General features: G+C 39.3%; 1 protein-coding gene across 2 annotated transcripts in view; it reads right to left on the bottom strand.

The window, feature by feature from the left end:
- The window catches only part of NAA25 (N-alpha-acetyltransferase 25, NatB auxiliary subunit), a 64,779-nt gene that overhangs the window by 21,299 nt on the left and 26,268 nt on the right, over positions 1-17,212 (bottom strand). The window contains exons 11-15 of one of the 2 annotated variants that reach the window (XM_070399979.1): positions 15,872-15,984; positions 12,367-12,574; positions 11,462-11,551; positions 4,163-4,343; positions 3,375-3,474 (exon numbers count right to left, since the gene is read on the bottom strand). In XM_070399979.1, coding sequence (XP_070256080.1) covers positions 3,375-3,474; positions 4,163-4,343; positions 11,462-11,551; positions 12,367-12,574; positions 15,872-15,984 — 692 coding nt within the window. The remainder of the gene's footprint in view (positions 1-3,374; positions 3,475-4,162; positions 4,344-11,461; positions 11,552-12,366; positions 12,575-15,871; positions 15,985-17,212) is intronic. The other variant, XM_070399980.1, reaches the window with a different exon arrangement.

Here is a 17,212-nt window from a genome sequence, read left to right as displayed (position 1 = left end):
GCGCTAATTCAACTGCATTCGATGCGGCTTTTAAACCCCCATGGGACACCTCGGCGAGCTGTTTGCCTGCAGTATCTGGAGAAATTAAAGACGGACGGACACAAGAAAATTAAAAAGATTACTTGTGATCCTGCAGGTTTAAAGAAGGACTATCTGAAAAAGCTCAAGTGTACCTTCTAATTGAGCCTGATTAAAGGACAGTTATAGGCCCTATAGGAAGAGGCCAGGACACTCTAAACACATGCCTATCCGATGGCCACTTGGCTTGGAAAACAGCAAGGTTTACCAGCAGCCCTTGCAATAGGAACTTAGAAGTTGAAAAAAAAAAAATAGCTGGTTAGGAACATATGATCCAAAAATTAATCAGGATAAAATATGACTTTGGTGATTCCAATCAAATTTATCAATTACAGATCCAAAATATGATATGTTTAAAAGAAAGAACCCAGCCTTACTGAGTGTAGAAGTAGTTTTAATTTGAAGTGGTCCATGGACTACCACTTTAGAAAAAGGCAACAGCTTTAAAAAGAGAAAATAGGGGGCAACAAAGAGGGAATGTAGTCCTTTAACAAACCGAGAAGGTAACTCAAGTTCTCTAGTTGCTCTTTTGACGATAGTCCTCCTTTAATGCTGCGGTAAACTGTCACTGCAGAACTAGAAAAGGGCTCGAGCAGCTACCAACAGGACAAAAGCCGGGAAAGGACTACAATTTGAAGACACCCCCCGCCATTAGAACTGCAGGCAAAACTGGAAGCCACCGGCACTTTAAAGACTTCTGAATATCAGAGAATGTTGTCCGTACCTATTTCTATTCATGTATAAACCACTGAAGCTATTTAGATCCCATTCGGATTCCTGAAATGAACCCTGGTCACTAAAAATTTGCATAATACATGGACATCAAACCCCTGAATAATAATTTCTATGGATACCTAAAATAAAGACTTTTAAAGGGAAATTTTTAAAGTATAAATATATAAGTAACTTATGAAGATATGAAAATCTAGCACTAATTCTCACATTGTAAAAATCTATTCCCAAGTAATAATGACGACAGACAATCACCTTCTCAGAGAGAAAATTTCTGTGCAGACCTTCCAAATATAACTTTTGATTCCACAGCACAAAGCCTTAAAAAGCAGAAAACCAGATTTTCCATTTAGGAGTAAAAGTGTTCTTTCAAAGAGCTAGTTGGGAATTGAAATACATCAGTCACTCAAGGAAACACCAAATGGGGACACTAAAAACTACCAAGAATAAAAGATATAGAGCGTAGAGTTTTTGTTTCCAGAGAGATATTTCTAATATTACACCAGAAGATTTAACACATATAGTACCAACACTACAACCGTGATCTTCCTCAGCCTCAAATTCCTACAAGAAACAGTCCACACCAGTCTCCATTTTCATATTTGGGGACTGGGGCTAGGCACTAAGGTTTAAGGTGTGTTTTCCTTGCTATATTGTGTTTGCTTTTGCCTCCAGAATCCCCAAAGATTATTTACCTAATATAATTAAGTAAGCTCTGTCTTCCCAGTTAGTAGTAATAAAAACAAATGTGTCAAGTAGAACATCCTAGTTCCAGATCAATAAAACACTATAATTTTATCAGGTTCAGCATTACAAGCATTGAGATGAATTGTCACTCCTGCCACATACAGCCATCAGCAAAACACCAAAGATACAAAAAGCCACATTAGAGACAACATGTCCTCTCTAATCGCTCCTGGGGATCTCCTTTCCCTACTACAATACTTTTATTTGGTGTGTGTGTTCAAAACAACTCTTCAGACACAATTTTTGTGGGGGAATAATTAAAGCTTAACTATAGGGTAAATAATGTATCTCTGTTGGCCAAGTCATGAACAACATGGCTCTTTAAGAACATTAAATGACTGGAAACAAGTAAAACCAGCCACCAGGCTTGAACTAACCCCTTATTTACCCCAAATCCCACTTCAAAACTATCTGAGAAACAAAACTTTGAAAAGAATTCTTTAGTAAATCAAATGTTTAATTAGCCTCTTCCTTAAAATATAGAAATGAAAGCTAGAATGAGATTTAAGGAACACAGTTTTTTCTTTTGTGTTAGTAAAACTACTTGAAAACAGAAGGCAAAGCACAGATAATTGAATGCACAGTGAAAACTCAAGAGATTTATAACTGCCCACTCATGCTAAGAAATTTTAGAAATCCAAGGTCCAAAAGATACTCCCTGACCTCTAAGCCAGGCCAGCACCTTCTGAGCAATACGTTCAAATGCTGATGCCTACTTCACTCTCTCCCTGGTCAGGAGCTATGGCACAAAATGAGGTCTGAACAGAGATACCAACAACTGTGGGGGAAAGAGGTCAAAGGGGAGGAAAATAGGGCTTAAAAGCCAGTAAATGAAGCATACCAGTCCTTCAAGCCATGCCCTGAAACTTGTCAGGACATAGTTATTACAAGCTGAGAACAACAAACCTATATTCTAGTATTCAGAAATGCTTCTGCCCTGCCCTTCTATTTACTACACCCTTAAAGAATTAGATAGCAGATAGATTAGCCAAAGCTGTTATAGTTACAAAACATTTTTTTAAAATCCTCATGAGTGTTTGTCATGAAGAAACCCAGAAACCAGCTTGCTGGCCCAGTTTCTTGGTTGCTATTAGACCAGAAAATGGAGAGCTACGGGCAGATATATGGAATGGCCTAATTCCAGGCGATGAGTCTTGGAAGCACATGAGAACCAGTCGGCAGTGACCATCCTAGAAGACATGCCTTAGCTTCACACATGATCCTGGGTAGTTTTGCATAGTTGGTCAACTGAGTAGAAACCATATATATGGCTTTTCCACAAAAACGACTGCTTAACTGACAAGTGGAGACCAAGCCTGCTTGCAATGAAAAATATGGTGCAAATCCCATCCTTTCATTATGGCACATAAAAGCTCTATCTTATTCATTGCTGAAATGACCTTCAATTGGTCAATTTTATAATTCTAAGAAAACGTAAGTGCATTTGCTGTTGACAAAGAGCACAGTGGTTATAGACTTCAGAAATAAATCAAGGTAACAGAAAGCAGCTGCTATCGCAGAATCTTACACAGCTTCTCATGTCCTTGGAAAAAGTCTCTTAGAGATTAAAAGACCAACCTAAGAGGCATAAAACTTCCTATTCTGTTAATACCCAGTTTTAACACCTTTGTATGGATTCTATCAACCACAAATAACTTCAACTATACCTATCAGTCTTGGCCAGTAAGCTATGGCATACAGGCACTTGCAAGTACAGCAAGGTACACCTTAAGTGTACCTGTGACACAGGAAGATGCTCTCTGAATCATGTGCATTCAACAGGCAAGACCATAAAAAAAAATTTTTTTTTCACTTACATCTTTCTGGTTGGAGTGGAAAAACCTGAGTGCGAAGTTACAGGATTGGGATGCAGCAGCATACTGACCTAGGGATTCAGCGTATCGGGTCAAAAGATAACTAGGTCGGAAGGAAAAAGAAAAAAACATGTTATACTTACCCACCTATAATATCATATACTATACTTCAAATTATTTTGGCAGAGAAATAGTTAAGCATATGGAAAATTTAAAACATCTTGCAACAGAAATCTAATTTACAGAATCAAATTTTTAAAAAGAACAAAGTTAATTCAGTTTTGGGGAAGCTCTAAAGTTCAATGCCATGCTTTCTTATACTCAGATAATTAATGGAGCACAGATTATGAAAGAACAGAATACTATCTTCCTGAAACAGCTCTACAGGGAATAGAGAAAATACCCCGATTCATCGCAAAGAATAATTCCAACGCAAATTCAAAGAATCTCTGAGGAAAACAAATGAAGTACAGGTGTCAACCTCAAGTCCAAGCCAAAAGTAAAGATTTCAAAACCATGTATGCTAAGAAAAAGGGTTCAAAGTATATAGCCATTTGTTATCTCTAAGAAAAACTTTCTTACCATTTCTAAACTATGCAATTTTTAACATTACTACATAATGCTGGCAAATATAAATCTTACTGTTTTTCAATGAGTCATGATATGTGATTATTTCATCTAAAAAGCTTAATACCAGGAACAACTTTGCTGCTAAAATCAAAATGTTTCATATATCAGAGCCCCACACTGGTGTAGCTGACTGCTCATTATTCAGAGTATATACTACCAACCCAATGGTATCATGCTGGATATGCTTAGCATCAAGGCTGGAGTACAGATCCAACACAGGTTCAAATGCTCCCAGCATACAGTAGATTCGAACAAGCAGCAATTTGAATTGAGCATTGGAAGGGCTATGGATTAATCCCTCTTCCAGCAAAGTCAAGGCCTGCCACACAGCAGTCTCGTCACCTAGAACCAAAATATAATAGCGTTACCCACAGATCTTGACAGCAAATATAGGGTTCTCAAAAACAAAAACTTGCTGACATCATCACCTCCCCTAATTATTCTAAGAATGAGTTTAGATGGCAGAGAAGAAATTTTAGATACACACCTATAAGCAAAACAGGGGGTTTCCCTGAATAGGTACCTCAATTCTTAAATATGCATCTATAAAACTGACATAAACTTTTAAGCTGCCAGGACTTGTAGAGGGAAGTTATAGAATCTCAGGGAATCCTAGATTCTGAGAAGAGATGAACTTTGAAGGAGAACTGGTGTCACCAACCTTCCCAGTTCAGGATTTTCTCTACAAGACCCAGATGCTTTCTCTAAACGTCATTTTTTCTTTTATATGTAACTCTACCAATAGGATATCAAATGAGATTTGAAAAAAATTGCTCATTCATAATCAAAATAAAGTGATACACATTTTGAGCCACCAAAACTCAGAAGTTCGCATGTAACTATAGTATTAAAGATTAAGTTAATTCTCTTTTAAGAATCTACCCGGCCCTAGCCAGTTTGGCCTCATGGATAGAGCGTCAGCCTCAGACTGAAGGGTCCCAGGTTTGGTTCTGATCAAGGGCACATGTCCGGGTTGAGGGCTCAGTCCCCAGTAGGGGCCGTGCAGGAGGCAGCCGATCAATGATTCTCTCTCATCATTGATATTTCTATCTCTCTCTCCCTCTTCCTAACTCTCTGAAATCAATAAAAATATATTTAAAAAAAAACAAACACAGAGGAATCCTTTTAAAAAATAAAAGAAAATCTACCTAGCCCAGACTGCATGGCTCAGTGGTTGAGCGTCGAACTATGAACCAAGAGGTCACAGTTCGATTCCCAGTCAGGGCACTTGCCCAGGTTGCAGACTCCATCCCCAGAGTGGGGTGCAGGAGGCAGCCAATCAATGTTTCTCTCCTTTTCTCTCTGAAATTTAAAAAAAAAAAAAAAAAAAAAAAAATATATATATATATATATATATATATATATATATATATATATATATACACACACACTAGAGGCCCGGTGCACGAAATTCGTGCACTGGGGATGGATGGGGGGTCCCTTAGCCCAGCATGTGCCCTCTTGCAGTCCGGGACCCCTCCCTTGTTACTGCCCAGCTGCTTGATGCTTCCTACCACTTGGCTTGCTGCTCCTTAGTGCTGCCACAAAGGCCTCGGGTCTGCTGGGTGCCAGGCCTGCCGGTTTGTGTCTCTGATACCCCCAGCAGCCCCAGCACCAAGGTGGCCGGCCTTGGGGCTGCTGGGTACAGGCCCCCCGTTACGTGTTTGTGTCTTCTATCAGGCCCCCAGCAGCCCCCAGAAGCCCCAGCACCACCTAAATAACTTAAGGGAAACTTTATTTAGTCTTCTTTTAAAAGCAATCTAGTTTAAAAATGAGTTGCAGTTAAGACAGAACAAAGAACATGGTACCTAAGAGTGAGATAGACTGACAGAGGAGAGGCTGGGCACTGGTCAGGGGCTTACATGCCAACTGTTCTCCACCTAGGAAATGATGTAAAATCGGTTTCTTTAGTTTTCTGCTTAATGGTCTTCTCCAGCACTGAGGTCAGAGGAGCCGCCTTCCAGCCCATAGGCTGCTTCTAAGAGTCAAAAATTTCGCCATAGGCCTCTGCCTAGGACAGGACCTCTGCACCCCCAGGGTGCATAAACACACAGGGCTTCCATCAGGCTCCGCTGATCCCTGGGCTGGGAGGCCTCTCGGCTCCGCTGATCCCGGGGCTGGGAGGCCTCTCGGCTCCGCTGATCCAGGGGCTGGGAGGTCTCTCGGCTCCGCTGATCCAGGCGACCGGGAGGTCTCTCGGCTCCGCTGATCCCCGGGCCGGGAGGCCTCTCGGCTCCGCTGATTCCGCAGCCTGGAGGCCTCTCGGCTCCGCTGATCCAGAGGCTGGGAGGCCTCTCAGCTCCGCTGATCCCCGGGCTGGGAGGCCTCTCGGCTCCGCTGATCCCCGGGCTGGGAGGCCTCTCTGCTCTGCGGCTTCAGGGCTGTTTGGCTTCGCTCTACCGCTTGGAGCCTGAGGTTTGCAGATTAACCGCCATCTTTTAGCTTCTACTTGAAACATTGTATCTTTTGGAGCTGTTGCTTCAGGAGCTCAGAGCCCCGCAGCTGCAGGCGGGAACCTTGGTTTTCTCTATGCTGGAGCAACCAAGCATCCTGTTCTCAGCTGCCTGGCTGCCCGCCGCCATCTTGGCTGACAGTTAATTTGCATATACTCACTGATTAGCCAATGAAAAGGGTAGCGGTCGTACGCCAATTACCATGTTTCTCTTTTATTAGTGTAGATATATATATAAAAATCTACCTAAAGAAATAACATGAAATGCAGATAGAGCTTTATTTACAAAAGTATTCATTGTACTAATAAATGGGGGTGATTGAATAAATTACAGTAACAACCACTCATGGAAACATCATATAGCCATCTGATGTTAACGAAGAGTTTTTAACAACAGGGGTAAATACTTTGTGGGTTTTTTTTTGTTTTGTTTTGTTTTAAATATATTTTATTGATTTCTTACAGAGGGGAAGGGAGAGGAATAGAGAGTTAGAAACATCGATGAGAGAGAAACATTGATCAGCTGCCTCCTGCACACTCCCTAATGGGTATGTGCCTGGATAAGGTACATGCTCTTGACTGGAATCGAACCTGGGACCCTTGAGTCTGCAGGCCGACGCTCTTTCCACTGAGCCAAACCGGTTAGGGCAGGGGGGTAAATACTTTGTAATAATTATCAGTAAGACACATATAGAAAATTCAAATTAGCATGAAGAGTTCATCTTCGGTCTAAAAATTATGCAGAGGAAGAAAAGAGGAAATGTGCAAAATCTTAGAGCAGTGGTTCTCAATCTTCCTAATGCCGCAACCCTTTAATACAGTTCCTCCTGTTGTGGTGACCCCCAACCATAAAATTATTTTAGTTGCTACTTCATAACTATAATTTTGCTACTGTTATGAATCGTAATGTAAATATCTGATATGCAGGATGTATTTTCATTGTTACAAATTGAACATAATTAAAGCATAGTGATTAATCACAAAAACAATATGTAATTTTATGTGTTTTCCGATGGTCTTAGGTGACCCCTGTGAAAGCGTCGTTCAACCCCCAAAGGGGTCGCGACCCACAGGTTGAGAACCGCTGTCTTAGAGTGTCTGTGGAAGCAGGAAAAGTGAGATTAAAATAAACTGCTTTCCAAAATTTTTATATGCTACTTTTACAATCAGGAAAAAACAAAAAAAAACAACTAAAGTAAAAGCTCTATCTATTAAGCTTTTAAAATTATATAGTATATGCTTTTTTTCCAAGAAAAAAGAAACAAAATAATAAAAAATTGAAGCTCTAGATAAATATCTATAATCCTACCCAAACTATGCAAACTACACATAATCTACTTAAACTACCATTAGGATTTTAATATAATGCTTCTGAACTTTAATTACTTTACACAGTAGTAGTCATAGCATACATCCAATTTTGCATTCTGCTTTTACTTGTGTTTTCCCATGTTGCTACCTGGTGTTTATAATCATAATTTTATTTATGATTATAAACATTCCCTGGCCTACATTTGAGCAACACTAGATATACAACCTGAAGATAAGAGTCATGAGTGGTTCCTAGCCTCAAGAGGCTCAGAACTGAATAAAAAAAGAGAGTTAAGCCCTAGCCGGTTTGGCTCAATGGACAGAGTGTCGGCCTGTGGACTGAAGGGTCCTGAGTTCGAGTCCGGTCAAGATCACTTGCCTGGGTTTCGGGCTCGATCCCCAATAGGGGATGTGCAGGAAGCAGCCGATTAATGATTCTCATCATTGATGTTTCTATCTATCTCTCCTTCTCCCTTCCTCTCTGAAATCAATATCCTATATAATAAAAGGCTAATATGCAAATTGACTGAACGGCGGAACGACCAGTCACTATGACACAGACTGACCACCAGGGGGCAGACGCTCAACGCAGAAGCCCTGAGCCAGGCTCAGGGTTAGCAAGCCCAGTGGCAATGGCAGGAGCCTCTCCTGCCTCAATGGCAGTGCTAAAGATGTCCAACTGCTGGCTTAGGACCGCTCTCCTAAGCCATCAATCAGACATCCCCCGAGGGCCCCCGGACTGTGAGAGAGAGGGCGTAGGCCGGGCTGAGGGACCCCTACCCCCTGAGTGCATGAATTTCATGCACCAGTCCTCTAATATATATATATATATTTAAAAACGAATTACTCCAATAAAAAAAAAAAAAAGAGTTGAACAATTATAGAGAACAGAAAATTTTAAGAAATTCTAGCTGTTCAAGGTTAACTAGTATCAGGGGAAAAAAAATCTTCTTAAAGATCTCTTTAAAATAGAAACAAAATTTCAAAGTAAATAGCAAAAAAAAAAAAAAGATTTCATTCATACTTCTTTCTGAACTATTGAACCAAATATTATAAAAACATGTATTATTTTATTTTGCAAATTTTAGGATATAACTACAACTGTACACAAATTCTTACCAAATCAAAAAGAGCATCAAAGACTGATGAGGTTTTTTTTGAGGGACAAAATTTTTCTAACAAAATTTTATAATATAACAAAATGAAATAATATCTGGGGACATAATGTACAGCATGGTAATTATAGTTAATACTGTATCGTACATTTGAAAGTTGCTAAGAGAGTAGACTTAGTAAGAAAAATTTTATAGCTGTGTGGGATAGATGTTAACTAAACTTATTGTGGCAATCATTTCACAATCTATACATATGTCAAATCAGCATATTGTATACCTTAAAGTAATATAATGTATCAATTATATCTCAATAAAACGGAGGGGGAAATGACATTCTTCACTGCCCCTTTTATTTTTGCAGCATAACTATAAACAAATGCCATTTTGCAAAAACATTTGAGAGCATCACCAATTTCCTAAAGCAATCTTCTTAAGTCCTTTCATATTCAAATCACTCTTTTTCAACATCCTTACCAATTTTCTATAAATTTCAATTTTCTGCCAGATCCTCCATGAATAATGACTATACCTATGATTGGAGCACTTCAACATCACTTTCACTGACTTTAAAAAAAAACTTGGCCCTAGCTGGTTTTGCTCAGTGGATAGAGCATCGGCCTGCGGACTGAAGGGTCCTGGGTTCGATTCTAGTCAGGGGCACATGCCCAGGTTGCAGGCCCGATCCCCAGTAGGGGGCATGCAGGAGGCAGCCAATCAATGATTCTCTCTCATCATTGATGTTTCTATCTCTCATTTATCTCTTTCTCTCTCTCTCTTCCTCTATGAAATTAATAAAAATATATTTTTTAAAAACTTGTATCTTTATAATATCTGCAATTTCCCATGCACTTGCACTGTATGACTTTGGACAACTAACTTAACTTATTTCTCTCTGCCCCGTAATTCCCGCATCTGTAAAACAGTAACAACCTTAACTGCATTATTTTGAGGTTTATATTAGCTAATTCATGTGTAATATTTTAAGTGCCTGATGACCAACAAATGTTAGCTGTTACTATTAGATGGCCAGATATCTTTGCTTAAAAAAACAAGAAATTAACAAAGCCATAGTCAGTATGAGCAAGACTGCATGTTAGAGGTAAGTGGGGCAAGGTATTCGAGCAGGGACAAATTTGCTAAGTAAATAGTTCATCAATGATTTTTACATTAGGGTGACTTTTACAGCCCTATGCAACCTCATGAATCTGGGGTTTAGATAACAAATACTCTAATAAAAATGATTTAACCTTCAATCCAGTATAATACAGTGTAACAAATACTATCATATGGGTACATATAATGTCCTATAAAAAGTTCAGAAGAGGCATGAAATCCACAGTAAGGGAAGGGGAGAAATAAAGACCATCTTGTCAGAAGTATGTTTGAGTAGAAGTTAGAGGAAGAAGGTAAGAAAGTTTTTTCTAAGAGAGGCAATACAATGTTCAAAAAAACCCCAGTAGATTCAGGACTGTACGTACATAAGAATCTGGAGATGCAGGCAAAAGCTGGATTTTAAAAAGGCATTGTAAATTACCCTGAAAAGGCTGGCCTTTATCCTCAGGAAAATATGGCACCTCTGGAGAATTTTAAGCATGAGGATAACAGTATCAAAACTGAGTACTTTGTGAAATGATCCATGAGGGCAGGGGTTGTGTCTATCTTGCACACCACTCCCTCCCAGCCCTTTGTTTCTTCTATAGTTTATTCTAGTAAATAATATGCAATAGTATCTGAAGTTATTTTTTCCTAAAAACTGCTAATAAAAGAAAATGTTAGGGGGAGGCAACCTAAAGAAAAGGCAATCTCAGACCAAGCTGGTTTGGCTCAGTGGATAGAGTGTTGGCCTGCAGATTGAAGGGTGCCCGGTTTGATTCCAGTTAAGGGCACATGCCCGGGTTACAGGCTTGATCGCCAGTAGGGGGCATGCAGGAGGCAGCTGATCAATGAATCTCTCTCATCATTGATGTTTCTATCTTTCTCTCCCTCTCCCTTCCTCTCTGAAATCAATAAAAAATATATTAAAAAGAAAAAAGAAAAGGCAATCTTAATGCCATTCGCTGAATCATCCTTTACCATATATTTTTGTCTTAAATGGGCTAACCAGAACTGTATTCCAAAGAGTGCATTTTCCTGTATATAATTTTTTTACAAGAAAAAATGTCTTAATTTTTTATTAGAATTAGGCAGAATATAAAAGCAAACATGGAAAGGAACTGATCATTTTGCTATATATAATTTTTTTAAGTGAGTAAAGGGGCTATTCCATTCCATGGGCCTATACATCCATCTCTAAATCAGTTTCTCTGTATTTTAATTATTGTAGCTTTGTCATAAGTTCTCTACAGTCATTACTCACTATTCATAAATATTTTTAAAAAGAACAGATATCCACTGATTTAAGATTTTCCTGATTGCAGGGAGGGAGATGCGTGGAGACTTAGGTTCTTCTAGAAGCACCCTGGAGAAGGGCAAGAAAGAAAAATCTAAAAGCATAAATCAAATTTTTGGATTATGTAATTAGTCCATGGATTTATAGTCAATTAAAAAAAGAGTAGTATCAAAATGAAATGATTGCTCCTTACCTGTTTCTCTCCATATATCAATAAGCACATGGACAGCAAGGAGGCAGTAATAGTCTGAAAACTGCAATTCGGTTTTCAAACAGGATTTCCCTACAGGGGGGGAAAAAATCATCTGTATTTAACATTATTTAACTATTACTGCTCCAAAGAAGTTCTTTAGAGCAGGAACAGTGATAAGGAGGAGAGGAGAGAGGTGGGAAAGGAAATAAAAAGAACAGGGTAAATATCGAAAGAAAATATAAGCCATGAACCAAAGGATTCAAATGATGAGACTAGACTCAGCTGGAACAGAAGGGTTCCAGAACAGAGATGGTATCCAAAATGGTCCAACAGGGAAAGCAGCAAGATTTGAAAGGCTTTAGGTGAAGCACAGAAGCCACAGCCATGTATAACTGAAGCCATGTTATGCTCATTACTTCACCTAAATTTTTAGAATGCTGTTAAAGAAATACTGATATCATCTAATCAGATATTTTATCACATATACCTAGCAGTCTGAAGATCTTCTACTTCTAAATACCTCACAATTTACAACATTCCTTTTGTTCACTTATGTAGGCATATAAGCAGAAAAGGTGACAATTATCATAAACTATGCAATTCATATGAGCCCAATGTGATAGCTCACCAGATCGGGAAGAATATGGACAATATAATTAGTTAAAACTCCAAGCTTATTTAATACTATGTGCCGACTGCACTTCAAGTTTTAAGAAATGAAATGTGGAAGAAAATAATAATAATAAAACTCCAAGCTTTAGAAAGGCTTTGCACTGCAGTGCGCATCAAAATATTCTCCTTGCCAATCTCATTAAAACAGGATGCTGTGATTCAAAACAAAACAAAACTAACTTCTAAGTCTTAGCATATCAGAGAACAACTGCACATTTTGAAAGGTTGCTCACCAAATTCTAGTCCATGCTGGTATCTTAACATCAGTTCTCGGACCACACTCAATTTCTGATTTTTATCCATCGTGTGGTACAAGCCTAGTAACCTCGTCAGCTGCACCACACACAAATGCTGCTGCAGAGCTCTGATGTCAGCAGGCAGTGCCAGCTTATCCTCTGTTGGTGTCGACAAAGGAACAACTCCAAGTAACTGATTAATAAACTGCAGAGTGAAAAAAAAAGGGACAGGTCTCAAAACAGATCTAGTTTTCAGTAGACCATAATTAAAAAATACTGAAATGGTCTAGAAAAAGACGTCAATCAAGAAAAAATAAAAATTAAAACCCTTTTACAATATCATTTTTTATTCACCAAACCATATTTTATTAAGATAGAGTAATGAAATAAAATATACATTGTTTTATTTGATATATTGATAATGTTAATTATATTTTAAAGTTAAAGTCAATGTTTAATTTTATCAGGTATCTAAATAATTATATATTTAAATATAATTACACCCCACACCTATAAAGTTATATACAGACTAGAGGCCTGGTGCACGAATTCATGCACGGGTAGGGTCCGGCCAGCCCGCCTCGATGGGGGCCCATCAGGCTGGGCAGCAGGGGAGAGAGGATGTGAGAGATTGGACAGCCCTGCCCCTGATGGGAGAGTGCAATCGGGGGGAGGGGGGAGTGGTGATCGGGGGCGAGGCCAGCAGGGGAGAGGGGCCACAGGAGGTTGCGGGGGGGGGGGCCAATCGGGGCCCCAATCAGGCTGGATGGCCACTGCAGTGCCCATCATAGCGACTGGTCATTCCAGTCATTCCAGTCATTCTGGTGTTTCGGTTGCTTGGCTTTTATCCTATATAATAAAGGTTAATATGCAAATAGACTGAACGGCAGAATGACTGGTAGCTATGACATGCACTGACCACCAGGGGGGTAGATGCTCAACACAGGAGCTGCCCCTGGTGGTGTGCTCCCATAGGGGGAGCGCCACTCAGCCAGAAGCCAGAAGCCGGGCTCACGGCTGGTGAGCGCAGCAGGCAGTGGTGGGAGCCTCTCCTACCTCTCTGGCAGTGCTAAGGATGTCCGACTGCTGGCTTAGGCCCGCTCCCCACCAGCAGTTGGACATCCCCTGAAGGCTCCCGAACTGCGAGAGGGCACAGGCCAGGTTGAGGGAAACACACCCCCCCCCCCCCGCCCCGTGCAAGAATTTCGTGCACCAGGCCTCAGGTATATATAATGTATGTATGTGAATATAATTATGAGCAATAAAAATGAATAAAATAATAAAATATATTACACATTCTAACAACTTTGACTATATGCTATTTTTTTTTCTTCAATTGGAGGTTAGCCCCATTTTAAAAGAATTTGGCTCCTAATTCATTGGGACAACAGTTCTCAGTTTGAACCTTACAGGGCACTTTGCAATCCTTTTACAAACTGCTGAGCAGCAGAATCCCACATTTAAAAGGTTGTGGCAGCCAAAACCGGTTTGGCTCAGTGGATGGAGCGTCGGCCTGTGGACTGAGGGGTCCCGGGTTCGATTCTGGTCAAGGGCATGTACCTGGGTTGCAGGCACATCCCTGGTGGGAGGTGTGCAGGAGGCGGCTGATCGATGTTTCTAACTCTCTATCTCTCTCCCTTCCTCTCTGTAAAAAATCAATAAAATATATTTTAAAAATAAATAAATAAAAGGTTGTAGCAGCAAAATTACCCCTCTCAATGAAAAATTTACATAGAACTACACAACTCATTGCAGCAGCTTTAAATCCTTTGTATCACAGAACAATGACTGCTTTATCATTGCTAGTATTCCAGCATTTCTAGAGGGTTCCTCTTACTACATCACTATGATGAGATCCTGTGAGATGACCTAGGGCAGTGATCAGCAAACTGCGGCTCGCAAGCCACATGCGGCTCTTTGGCCCCTTGAGTGTGGCTCTTCCACAAAATACCGACTCCTGCGCATGGGCCACGAAGTTTCAATCGCACTGTATGTGCGCACCCGCACATGGTATTTTGTGGAAGAGCCACACTCAAGGGGCCAAAGAGCCGCATGTGGCTCGCAAGCCGCAGTTTGCCAACCACTGACCTAGGGTTTTCAAACATACCAGCAAAGCAGAGGGGCTGGTACCAGATTCATACTGGCAAACCTTTATGAATCTCAGTTGATGACAATATAAGTGTTCCTCTAATGCATCCCCATCATTTGATGCTTCAACTTTCAAGATGGTAAGCACTATAAGACATGATCAGTTGTTCCCTAGCTTAGCCCTTAGCACATTGAAAGTGCTACAAACACTGAATGAATCAATCCCACATGGTTTCATAGTCTGCTTACTAATAAATCCCTCCAGTAACATGACATTCAAACACTATTTTTAGAGAATTCTGGCTACTAAAAAGATCTTTTTCTCACTAAATTCTGAATTCCCTGTAACAACTTGCTGACTGAGTGGAAGAGAGAAGTTTAGTACTGGTTCTCATCCCTTTCCTACAAGAGAGCTTTCAAATATGAGAAAGTAAGTAACGTGGAATACTATTCTGCAATAAAAAGGAATGAACTGTTGATACATGTAACAAATGCATGAATCTCCAGGGTATTATGCTGAGTGAAAAAAGCCAATCTCAAAAGGTTATACATAATATGATTCCATTATATAAAATTCTTAAAATGACAAAATTGTAGAAATAGAAAACATTAGTTGTTTCCAGAGGGTAGGGGTGAGAAAAGGGGGAGGTGCAGGGAGGTGGCTGGGGGTAAAAAAGAGTAGCACATGGGATCCGGATAGTGAACTGCTCTGTATCTTGATGGTGGTGGTGGTCACATAATCCACATGTATTACATACTGCCCTAAGAACAAAAAAACAGCCCTAGCTGGTTTGGCTCAATGGATGGAGCGTTGGCCTGTGGACTGGTTTGCAGACTCCATCCCCAGTAGGGGGCATACAGGAGGCAACGGATCAATGATTCTCTTTCATCATTGATGTTTCTATCTCTCCCTCTATCCTTCCTCTCTGAAATCAATAAAAATAAACAAAAAAAATACACAAACAAAAAAAAACCACACACAAATGAATGCACACAAAACTGGGGAAATTCAAATAAGGTCAGTGGATTGTATCAATATCAATTTCCTAATTATGCTATTATACTATAATTATGCACTATGTTAGCATTAGAGCAAAATGGGCGATGGGTATACAGTGTTCTCTGTATTATTTCTCTTACAACTGCATATAAATCTACAATTATCTCAAAAACACACACATAAAAACAAAAAAAGGAGAATCTAATTATCTACAAAGGGGTTATTCTCATTGTGGCTTAACTTAACAAGAAATCATGCCTTTAATCTGATAGCCCCTAGAAGTACTTGGCTTGATAGAGCAGTTATCTTGATATCTCATGTTCACCACTCTCTCACATTTTAGAAAGGAAACCCAAACACTTAACCTAGTTACAACAAATACAGGCACCCAAAAGAATTCCGAATAGTACTTACTTTTGTACACTGTGCAGCAGGCAAGAGATCAACAAACACCTTGAGGTCTGTAAAACAGCAAGGTTTATCCCCAAACTTTTTAAAATACTGAAACATTAATTCTTCTGGGTCACCTAAGAGAGAAAAATAAGAACCACAAAGTTATTCATGGACTGAAGCAATTTCTAATTAAGGTAAAGGTCTGATTTGAAAAATCTTTAAATTAACATTTTGTTTGAATGCTTGAGTGAGAGTGAATGAGAATAACAATGAGGGCTGGACTGCGGCTTGCGTAGTTAAAAATAAAAAAATACTTTTAAAAGGAGTAGAATCTTACATTCAGTTTACCTGTTAATACACTTAGGAAATGTGAAGCTTTTCATTCAATTAAAATTTAAACAGTTAAAAAGTTTTCATCAAAGTTTAAAGAGTTCAGTTTACATGCAAACATTAAACAAACATGCTTCTCTACAACAGTTCCTGAACTACTGCAGTATCAAATACATGTTAATTAAATGAAAGGTAATGTTGGTTAATAGCCACACCAACAGAAGAGAAAATAAATGGGAAGAACCACAGGCCAATAACTCCAGCAAGATCACCCACTATTAAAAATTTAAACCTGGAAATGCAGAAAGCTACCAGTTCGTTTTATTTTTTCCTCAAATTAAAAACAAAAAATAAAAATAAAATGTTCTCAAATTGAACGACGTTTAAGAAGCAGAGATTCTAACCAAGGAGTTGTGTAAGATTTTAGGTCCCAGTTCCTATTCACATGTGTTTGGGAACAGAGGTCCCTCTAACCAATTTTCACAGGACTCTGTGATCCAAAGAGACTGAAAATCACTCACTGGTCTGGTAAAAAAAAAAAAAAGTTTTTTTAATTGTGGAGACTAGACAAATTCACTAATCTGTAAGATGTGGGCTGGCAATAAGGAAGAAAGATAGAAGATAAATATATTAACTGTCAAAGCAAATCCAAAGACTTTTATGTCCAGCTTTGTAGAGAAAACAATTATCTGGAATCTATTTTAATAATATCTTACTACTGGTCACTCGAAAATTTTCATTTGCAATTCTGGAACTAACATACACAGATTATTGAGGTAGACGCAAGAAAAAAGTGAACATGGAATTCAAAACTGATTGTGAGTAATCTACATAGGGAATGACAGAGAGAAGTTCACAGTTCATTTCAGAAGGAGCTACAAAGAACATTAATTAGATGATTAAAATGAACAAAGATATTCTAGGACAGGTTTTAGGTATTAGAAGTGCTCATCATCCCAGGACAACTGGTCCCTAAAAAAATGCCTCTTAAAGTTTATAAACTTCCACTGAGAACAAAATTTCCATAACAAT

Source organism: Myotis yumanensis, unplaced genomic scaffold (assembly GCF_028538775.1).
Source record: "Myotis yumanensis isolate MYYU_CA2020_CCGP unplaced genomic scaffold, mMyoYum1.0.hap1 SCAF_19, whole genome shotgun sequence".
NCBI classification, from domain to species: Eukaryota; Metazoa; Chordata; class Mammalia; order Chiroptera; family Vespertilionidae; genus Myotis; species Myotis yumanensis.
The sequence above is the reverse complement of the archived record's forward strand: the minus strand, read 5'-3'. Positions and strand labels throughout refer to the sequence as shown.